The sequence below is a fragment of the Urtica dioica genome, chromosome 8, assembly GCF_054948205.1.
Source record: "Urtica dioica subsp. dioica isolate 48M chromosome 8, U.dioica_male_clone48M_v1_H2, whole genome shotgun sequence".
Lineage (NCBI taxonomy): Eukaryota > Viridiplantae > Streptophyta > Magnoliopsida > Rosales > Urticaceae > Urtica > Urtica dioica.
The window spans coordinates 48638183-48649376 of NC_142763.1; the positions used below are offsets into that span (position 1 = coordinate 48638183).

General features: G+C 40.2%; 1 protein-coding gene across 1 annotated transcript; it reads left to right on the plus strand.

Moving 5' to 3' along the window:
- The first annotated feature begins 6792 nt into the window (after positions 1 to 6792).
- On the plus strand, positions 6793 to 10343 carry LOC149389973 (uncharacterized). The gene is made up of 3 exons (XM_089622781.1): positions 6793 to 7604; positions 10132 to 10232; positions 10339 to 10343. Exons 1-3 carry the CDS (start codon positions 6793 to 6795, stop codon positions 10341 to 10343), a joined length of 918 nt encoding a protein of 305 aa, XP_089478907.1.
- Positions 10344 to 11194: the final 851 nt, after the last annotated feature.

The following is an 11194-nucleotide window of genomic DNA, read 5'->3' on the forward strand; positions in this document are numbered from 1 at the left end:
TATAACATTTAGAAAAAAAATATTCTCATGAAATCTTTCCATTTGAGTTCTTGAACTCTTTGAATGGGGGTCGAGATTCGGAATTCAAAAATTAAATTTTCTAGAAATCTTGGAATCACCGGTAGCGAACACGTCGGAGTAAAAATGACGTAAACGACGACTCCGATGTCCAATTGAGCTAATTCCAATTGTTTTGGAAAGTAGACTCAGAGACCTTTAATTTGGTTCAAGAACTATTAAAATCCAAGTTCCGAGCAGAAAGTACGTCCCTTTTATACTAGGTATTTTAAGCTCAAGGAAAACTGGACATAAATTCGGTCGGGACTTAAGTGCAAAAGATTTAAGTGTAACTGAACGTTTTATTGAGTTGTTAAGTCTTTGGATGTGTCTTATTAACATATTAATATCATACCACAAGAGATAATAACAACAAAAATAAAACTACCAAGTAAATAAGCAAAGCAAGCAAGACAATATTACTTGTCACAAAATTACCCGAAATTTCTCAAACTGATCAAAAAGTGATTTTGATCATGAAAATTTTAAAAAAATTTAGAACTAATTCTAATGCGTCTTAATATCATCCCAAGATTGTAGAAAATCAACATGCTTTTTAATTTAAAGACACGAACAATAAATTAAAAAAAAAAACAATTCTAGTAAAACCATAGCTTTTATACCGTTTGTTGTAATAGATCTGGGGTTAAGAAAAGTTTTATCGCTTCTAGCAAGCGACGGAATATAAAAAATTTCATTAAAATTTCGTTAAACGTTTTTACAACCTAGACAAACCGCATGAACATATAATTTAAAATTTTAAAACTACATGTAGTTTTTACTCGGTACCAACCTCGAATGGAGCTTGAACATTAAGAAGCGTTAGGAAGGTTGAAATGTTCGTCTCCCCACGCAGCTCGCCTCTCCCACTAGCCTTCTTGAACCTTTGAGCAACCACAGTAGTTTCTACCACTAGAGTCTTAAGAGAATGGTTGGATTTAGTGTGTGGGCACTTTAAAACACGATGACTCAAGAACAATTCTTTGAGTCATAGAGCTAAAACAAATGCTAGGTCTAATGAAGACCTTGGTGCCAAAACAAAAAAACAAGAAGGAATTCTAGAGAGAGAGAGAGGGGCGGCTACAACTTAGAGAGAGAGAGGCTCTCAATATCAGAATTGTGTGTTGTAGTTGTGAATGAGGTGGGGTATTTATAGGAGGAGGATTACCTTCAAAAGGTAGCTTCAACTTTTCTATAGAATATCACATATTCATGAGCAAATACTCATTTCCTCTTTTCCCACCTTTCACGTCCAACTCATGCTTCTAGAAGCAAATTTGTTTCCCCATTTTCTTGCCTTGCGGTCCATCTACTTTCCATGTAGAGAAAATTTGTTTCCTCATTTTCTTGCCTTGCCGTCCATCTACTTTCCATGTAGAGAAAATTTGTTTCCTCATTTTCTTTTGGCAAGTATCTTCATACATCAATGCACAAAATAATTCCTCTTTCCTTCTCTTGGTTGGACGGTTTCATGGCTTCTAGATGTTTCTTTATTTGTTCATGACAACATAAGAAAAACCCATTAAGAATTTTCATAAAATTCCATGAAATGAAATTCAATCATCAAGGCCTAATTCTCTTGACTTGGCCATGTGACTTGAACCAATTGTCATCATATGACAATGTCAAGAAACTTGTTTATTGACATTCATACCATCCCATGTGCTAAAGGACAAAATTACCTTTTAGACAATTTTCGTAAAACTTGTCTAATTCTTGTTTTGGTTTAGCTTCTTGTTTAACTAATCCTAATCTAATGACTTGTGGTAGTGACCTCATGGATCCAAATGAACAAAGCTTGAGCTAGTATACTTGGACTAAAAAGTTCACAATTTTTTTCCCAACTTCTAGCTTAATGTCAACTGACTCCACTAAAGAGTTGACACTAATATCTCTCGGTTCAAATGAATATATTTTCTACTCAAGAATTCTACTTAATTGTAATGAGTGGATCCATTGAATATTATCTATGTTTACCCTTCATGAATATCATCAACTAGATGGGATTTACTAAATTACCATTTTACCCTTCTAGCTGTTATTTCCTCAACTCCTTTGTCGCTTGTCAATAAGTTAGAAACAATGTATTTACGAGGACCTAACAAGTCACACTGATTCATCCAAAAGAGTCATGACTCAATTTGGACACTGGCCAGTTCCTTTATTCACATTCCAAGGAACAAAGCATGAGGTGAGATACATTGCATTTCGGCAATCTTGTACATGAATTCCATATCTATGAGATCTTCACAAAGTTACTCATGACATCTTCATAACTTAGTAATTCACCAATAGGTCTTGTCTATATCACATGGTGAATCTAGAGCTCTGATTTTCTCAAATGAAAATACGTAAGCTATGAAATGACATGTTTCATTTCAGGATTGAGGTAAGCATGGTGCAATTCATACGTAGTGACTTCGAGACATAAGAGGTTAAATGGTTTGTTCTTATTCTTTCGCTAGAAGTGCACTGGTCAATTCAGTACATTCAGAAGATACCTAGGAAGAACTATAGAGTCTCTAGTTCTCAATGTCCCATAACCAGACATCATAGATTCTCATAGCAATTATACTGAGATCAATAGACCTTTGACCCTTAGATTGTGAATATATTGTTTTAAGCAAACCATGAAGAGTTTGTTCATGCAAATCTATATTTGACTCTTCATTTGTTGTTAGGTTTGTTTAAGGTTTAAAGACCTATAGTTTATCATAAAGCTTCAAACAGACAAGGAAGAATGAATGCACGTTTAAACTTTTTGAAATTCTGATTAGTCGCGAAGACAAGATGTCGCACACAATGTGTCCGACATCTTGCTTGAACACAGATTATGGATAAACAACAAACAGTGCAAAAACAAAGTACACACGATATGGTTACCCAGTTTGGTGAAACACACCTACGTCTGGGGGTACTCTGCCAGTGGAAAGGATTTCACTATCTTGTAGTCAATAGTACACGCAAGGTTTATATATGATTACAATCATCAAATCAATAAAACCTAGAGACTATTACCATCAGTGAATACCTAATCAGGGACTCCCCTTGAATTTGAGCTCCGTCTCAATTCCACCCTTCGAGCAACCGCCTGGATCGGATGACTTTCAGTCTTCAGCTATTCGTGAATCTTCAATCACGCGAACACAAAACCCAACTCTCACAGACACTCAATCTTTGTGGAATAGTGTTTGAGAGAAAACACCGCGATCAATAAAACACAAAGCCTCCCAGTCCGCCGGTCTTGCACGTCTAAGAGCTCTAAGTGTTTTATCAAAAGCGTCAACGCTGCTAAGGGGGAGCGCATAGCTTTTATAGCAGCTGCACAAGCCTGGAAGAGAATCTAGGGTTTCCTTACCCAGCCTCATACGAATATCTCATAATCAAGTCACCAGCGAGGCAAAAATCTCACAATGAAGTCAGCAGCGAAGCAATATCTCACAATCAATTCACCAGCGCGGCAATCTGTTAAAACTGGAAACTTGCCTGAAATAACATCTGCACACAGCAGGAAAGATGTCACACCAGAAGTAGAAGCATAACGACCGACATCTTTCCAAACAACTTGCACTAAAAAATAAAGCCAACATATAACGTAACAATAATCTCCCCCTTTGGCTATTTTTTAGGCAAGCACTTCCAGGAACAATTCTCATACAAGCGTCATTACCAGAGAAGAGAGTCAAAATAAATGACCTCATGACGCCTCACCCCCTGATTGCCTCAAAATAATACCAAAGACAAGGATCGACCAACACAGAGAGGGAGGAACAAAAGCATGCTGAAAGGATGAGAACTCGAACAAACAGCAGTACATTAAACATCAAGAGTATAAGAAGGATGTCTTACAAACCAAGACAACTCAGTCTGAAACACACAAAGAACAATAGCACATGCCAAACATAAAGAAGTATGAAAAGAAGTTGAAAAATACAGAACATATCTTGAATAAAAGGAGAGAGAGAGAGAATTAAGCCGAACCACCATCATTACCAACATCATCACGGTCACTGCCGTTACCTCCTTCATCGTCTTCAGACTCCTCAACGTCTTCAGTGTTTTCAGCAGTATCAGAAACATGAGAATCATTAGCTTGACCAGGCTGAGAATCGATAGCTGTACTAGGAGCAGTGAGATCTCGGACAAGGGCTTCACACTTGGACTTCCTGTTGGAGAGAGTCTCAATAGTCTTTTTAAGAGTCTCAATCTCCTCAAGAAGCTCTTTCAGGACACTCCTCTGAACTTCTTCTGTCATTGACCCCAAATGAAGATTGCTCCCAGAGATGTCAGATGTCACGACGGAAGGTCTGACAAGGTCTCGAGCATGTTTCCCGTCAAACAGTTTGTGACTGATGTTGAGAACACCAGGTCTTTTTCTCACCACATCTATACTTTGCAGAATGTTCTTGTTTTGCTTGAGCAGGATACCAGTGATGAGGGAAGGGAAACCTATGGGGAGCTTCACAGCAAACGACTTGGCATGCTTTTCCAAGTGATCAAAGACAAAATCACCAAAATCAAAGGAGGAACGGGTACCTATCTGGTAGATTAGGCGTTCCAGATCCGCCTTGATACTCGACCCATGTGAGGAGGGAGCCCAATTAGAGATGCCGATGCGATAGAGGATAGAATATTTGGCAGTGAGATCAGCAGATGGCAAAGTCCCCTTGGAAGGCCAGACCTTGGATTCGTCACCAGTGATTTCTTGAGCGATGATGTCCACAGAGGGAACCCTATCTGCAGTAATGATCTTCCCTCGACCAAGGTACTCGTTGATGACATCAGGTGAGATCTCAAAACAATGTCCTCTGAAGAAGACCTTTCTGAATTCTGCATCGTCAGGAGCATCGAAGGAAGAGGAGAGACTGACGATGAATTCCTTTACCAAAGCCGGATAGTATGCTCCAATGCTTGAGACAGTCCTAAGCATCTTAGCGTTGTGCAAGAGCTCAATAACGACATCTATCTTGAGAGCCTCAGCAGACAATTCCTTTTAAGGAAAAATGGCTCGATGATACACATACCTCCATTTGAGGACACCATCTTCCTTATGGAATGACACATTGTCCATAGGGGCAGCAGGGACATTCTTTGGGAGCTTTTGCCCTCCCAGCGATCTCTTATTTCCCAACCCAAGAGAGATCACCGGTTCCTCTTCCTTAAACTCATGGCCCTCGTCAGTAGGAGACATAGGAGTCTCAGCAGACTTCTTTACACGCTTCTTTATCATGCCCACCTTTTCTTTCTTCTTCTTCTTCTTCTTTGTAGGGATGGGAGCAGCCTGAGCACTTTCTTCCAACAGCTTTCTCTTCTTCTTTCTCTTCTCCGACAAAAGAGTGGCAATACAGACGTCGTCATCTTTCTGGACCTTCTCTTTCTGAGAGGCAAGGATATCCTCCCCATGATCCTGAACACGATCAATCTTCCTCTCTTGCCTTAGAGAAGAAGATGTTGGAACATCTTTCGCGACATCTCCACTTAAACCTAGAATGCCACCAATGGCATCAAGTGGAGGAGGCTCTTGTTCATCGAGGAGCGAATCCAACATTTCACTGTCCCTAGGATTTTCATCAGGGGGAAGAGAGGTTTAAGTGTTACCTTGCACAACTTTGTGAGGGCTCTCAATGGGAGATCCGCCAGTGTGGATTTCTTCTTCAGGAGCCGCGTCATCTTTTCTTCCTTCTTCAGAAGAACTGCTGGAGCTTACTTCTCCGGTAATGTCTGTGATCGAGAGAGCGGCTTTCTTGAGCAGGGCATTTCGTGCGGCTGAGAGAGAGGGATTCTCAGGAGGAATTGACCCAGTAATTGTTGGAAATTGAGTAACATTAAATAGGTGCTTTGATTAGCTCAATTTAATTTGTTCACTAAAAGACAAAATAGTGTGTTGTTGATTGAGAAAGTGAGTTTGTGTGTGGGAAAGAGTCCCACATGGAACAAATACAGGTGAATGAGGAAGTGACGAGGTCGACTAGGCGAGCTCGACGAAGTCTTTTCAGCTCGACTGCGGCGAGGTCGACTGAACGAAATGACGAAATCATTTCAGCTCGACTAGGGCGAGGTCGACTGGATGAAATGACGAAGTCATTTCAGCTCGATTGGGGGCGAGGTCGACTGGATGACCTCTTGGTGAGCTCGACCTCCTGGTGAGCTCGACCTCCTGATGAGCTCAACCTCCTGGTGAGCTCGACCTCCAAGCGAGCTCGACCTCCAGGCGAGCTCGACCTCCAAGCGAAACGGCACGGTCCGCGGGCTTCTCGCGGCGATTCTTGCCAATGGTCGCGCCTCCTCATTTAGCAGTTATTTGTGGTTACCGTTCGAACTAACGGTCACGTCGCTTCGAAACGAGCTATCGTTTGGCCAACGGTCGTGTCGTTTGCGACTATAACCGTAGTTCGACCGAAACAGTGCGTCTGTTCGTCGAACCTCTTTGCGAACAGGTACGATTGCTTATATAATCCGACTTCGGATTCAGTAATCTACACAGGTTTTCGAACCAACTTTCTCTCTTCCCGAAACACTTATCTAGAAACACAGTTCTTGCTTATTTTCGGATTTACACTCTGTCTTGGTGCAGTCCGAGCTAGGCTTGTCGTATCCTGCGGTATTCTTGTACAGAAACCTTAAGACACTTTGGGGTACTCGAAATACTATAAGGAAAGCGTTCCTATGCGTGATTCAAACCTCGACGTCTTCAATTTCGAAGAATTATCTAACAATTTTATAGTTTCTTGTGCTATGGCTACCGAGGCGTCTGTTTCGACTCTGAAAGTGATGAGCCAGGACTTCGTCAAGTTGGACCGCTTCGACGGCACCAATTTCACCCGCTGGCAGGACAAGATGCGTTTCTTCCTCACCGCCATGAAGATCTTCTACGTGCTAGACCCGACGTTGGAGCCCATCCCGGAGCCGACAGACAATGATGATGACGAACTCAAGGCAGACCGGAAGAAGCGTCAAGAGGAAGAGATGCTGTGCCGAGGTCACATTCTGAACACATTGTCAGATCGACTCTACGATCTCTACACTGACAATCCATCGGCGGTCGAGATATGGAAGGCTCTCGAGTACAAGTTCAAGGCGGAAGAAGAAGGTACCAAAAAGTTCCTTGTCTCGAGTTATTTTGATTTCAAGATGTTTGATGACAAGCGTATACTTGCTCAAGTTCATGAATTGCAAGTTATCGTCAACAAATTGAGGACTGTGAAGATAGATGTTCCGGAGACTTTCCAAGTTGGTGCGATTATTGCGAAGTTGCCCAATTCGTGGAAAGGATATCGGAAGAAACTTCTTCACAACACCGAGGACTTCTCTTTGGAGCAAATCCAGAAACATCTTCGAATCGAGGAGGAATCGAGGATGAGAGAGAAGACGACGGATGCCGGTACTTCCAAGGCCAATGCGGTGAGCGCTAAGGGCAAAAGGAAGTGGAATGACAAGGAAAGTTTTTCGGGTTCCAAAAAGGACTCGAAGAAATTCAAGCATTCCGGCAAATCCAAGTCCGGTAACAAGCCCGGGTCCAAGGGGTCCAATGTTGGAATCGATCTAGGGTTTAAGAAAATAATTAACGCTTCGGTAAGCGGCGGAATTTTAAAATTTTTCTTTTACAAGTAAAAACAGTTTTTACTAACCTAGACAAAAGAGCAAGTACACGTAATTAAAAACCATTATGATATAGAAGTTTACTAACCTTTCTTGAAGCTTGAACTTTGAAGAAGCTTTTGGAAAGTTTGCAACGCTCGTCTCCCCTCGCAGCACGTCTCTCTTTCTTTCCTCGGCACCTCGAGCAACCACGAAAGTTTCTATCACTAAATCACTCGAAATAAAGGAATTAGTGAGTGGGCACTTTTAAACACTACGACTTAAGAACGAGTCTTGAAGTTGCAGAGCTAAACACTAGGTCAAATGAGGACCTAGGTGCCAAAACAAAAAATCGAAAATAAACTAGAGAGAGAGAGAGGAAGGGGCGGCCAAGTCTAGAGAGAGAAGCTCTCAATCTCTAAAACTTTGGATGTATGAAATGAGAAGAATAAGGCTCCTATTTATAGGAGATGTCTCACCTTCAATAAGGTAGTTTCCTCTTCTATAGAATATCACATATTCATGAGTAAATATTCCTTTATTTCTCCTTTCATTTGGGCGGCCAAGAGGTTCCATGCATAGCCATGGATTTGTTTCCTCTTTTATTTAGCTTCCCTTTGACTCTACTTGGGCGCCCATATGCTTTCCTCTTGGAGAAAATTTGTTTCCTCTTTTTCTTTTGTCAAGTATCTTAATACATTCATGCACAAAATATTCTCTCTTTCCTTGGGTATGTTGGGCGCCTATAGCCTTCTAGAAAGGACTTCTAGAAGCTTTTCCATTTGTTCATGACAACATGAAAAAGGCCCATTAAGAATTTTCATTAAAATTCTTATGAAATGAAATTAGTCCACAAGGCCCGTTTAATCTTATTATGGCCGAGTGTTACTTGTCATCAAATGACCATGTCAAAAAATTTATTGACATTCATTTCATCATATGTCTCAAAAGACAAAAAAATACCCTTTTGACAATTTTCGTTCTTGTTTTGACTTAGCTTCCAGTTTAACTATTCCTACTCGATGTGATTCGTGACAGTGACCTCATGGACCCAAATGAACAAAGCTTGAGCTAAACACTTGGACTCAAAAGTTCACAAACCTTTTCCAAGTTTAGCTTAATGCCAACTGACTCCACTAAAGAGTTGACACTGAAAATCTCTTGGTTCAAATGAATTTATTTTCTACTCAAGATTTCAACCTAATTATGATGAGCGGATCCACTGAATATTATCTATGTTTACCCTTCATGAATGTCATTAGCTAGTCGGGATTTACTAAATTACCATTTAACCCTTCTAGCTGTTATTTCCTCAACTCCTTTGTCGCTTGTGAATAAGTTAGAAAACAATGTATTGACGAGGAGCTAACAAGTCACATTGTTTCATCCAAAAGAGTCAGGACTCAATTTGGACACTGGCCAGTTCATTTATTCACACTCCAAGGAACAAAGCATGAGGTGACATACATTGCATTTCAGCAATCTTGTACATGAATTCCATATCTATGAGAACTTCACAAAGTTACGCATGACATTCTCACAACTTAGTACTTCACCAATAGGCCCTGTTCGGAATCACATAGTGTGTCCGAACTCTGACTTTCTCAAATGAGAATACTAAGCTGTGAAATGGCATGTCTTATTTCAGGATTAAGGTAAGCATGATGCAATTCATACATAGTGACGTCGAGACATAAGAGGTTAAATGGTTTGTTCTTATCTTGTCTCTAGAAGTGCACTGGTCAATTCAGTACCTTCGGAAGATACCTAGAAGAACTATAGAGTCTCCAACTCTCAATGCCTCATAACCAGACATCATAGATGCTTCTAACAATCGTACTGAGGTCAATAGTCCTTTGACCCTAAGATTGCGAATATATCGTTTTAAGCAAACTACGAAGAGTTTGTTCATGCAAATCTACATTTGTCTCTTCGTAAGTTGTTAAGTTTGTTTATGGACTAAAAGACTAAGGTTTTATCATAAAGCTTCAAACAAAGAAAGAATGAATGAACGTTTCAACTTTATTATTAAATGAATAGGCAATTACAAGCAAGAGTCTTCATGAGACTTTATTACATCAAATGTACAAAATAAAGACTACAACTCTTCTTGTGGGCACGATTGACAACATCCAAAGGGGGTTGCTATGTGTGTGGCAAACCCGGTCACTGTGCTCGAGATTGTCGACACCGCAAGACGGAAGAGAAAGAGGTCGACGCCACTATGACCGATACTAACATAGTCGCTACGTTGAGAGAACTCATGGCGGTCAAAGGCAAAGTTCAAGGGTGGTGGTACGATACTTGTGCTACGGTTCATGTCGCCTATGATAGGGCTGCCTTCAAAACCTATTCTGAAGTCAACGATGGACAAGCAGTTCAGATGGAAAATGAGCATCGCTCTCAAGTTGTTGGCATCGGAAACGTGGATCTCAACTTCACATCCGGGAAGACGGTCACTTTAACCAATGTTCTCCATGTTCCGGATATGTGTAGGAACCTAGTTAGTGGCGATCTCCTAGGCAAACCGGGGATCAAATCTGTGTATGAGTCGGGCAAGCTTATCTTGACCCGTAATGGTGTATTTGTGGGCAAAGGTTATTCCAGTGAAGGGATGGTCAAACTATGTATTATTGACAATGTTATTAATGAAATTTCTCCTTCTGCTTATATGCTTGATTCTGTTACTTTATGGCATAGTAGATTAGCACATATTGGTTTTAGCACTATGAAAAGGCTAATTAAATGTGGATTAATTTCGTGCAAATCTGATAAATTAGACAAATGTGAAATATGTGTGAAATCTAAAATGTAAAATAAACCGTTTTATAGTGTAGAGAGAAATTCTAAGTTGTTAGATCTTATACACTCTGATTTATGTGAATGTAATGACATGTTAACCCGGGGGGGGGGGGAATAGGTATTTTATTACCTTTATTGATGATTGCTCTAGATTTACATATGTGTTTTTATTGAAACATAAAGATGATGCTTTTAATGCTTTTAAGGTGTATAAGGCTGAAGTACAAAATCAATTAGGAATTAATATTAAAGTCCTTAGAAGTGATAGGGGCGGTGAATATTTTCCTAGTGATTTTAATGCATTTTGTGAAGAAAATGGCATTGTTCATGAATGTTCCGCACCTAGAGCACCACAACAAAACGGTTTAGCCGAACGTAAAAATAGGACACTTCAAGAGATGATAAATGCCATGTTAATGCATTCTGAATTACATTTTAGTTTGTGGGGTGAAGCTTTACTTTCCGCATGTCATATTTTAAACCGTATTCCTTTAAAGAAAACCCAAATATCTCCGTACGAGGTATGGAAAGGGCGAAAGCCTAATATTGGGTATTTCAAAGTGTGGGGGTGTCTAGCCTACTACAAAAACATGGATCCTAAAAGGACCAAGTTGGGTCCTCGAGGGATACGAAGTGTTTTTGTTGGCTATGCTATGAATAGCAAGGCATATAGACTTCTAAACTTAGAGTCTAATGTCATAGTAGAATCCCAAGATGTGGAATTCTTTGAAAATCTTAACTCGATAGAAAAAGAATC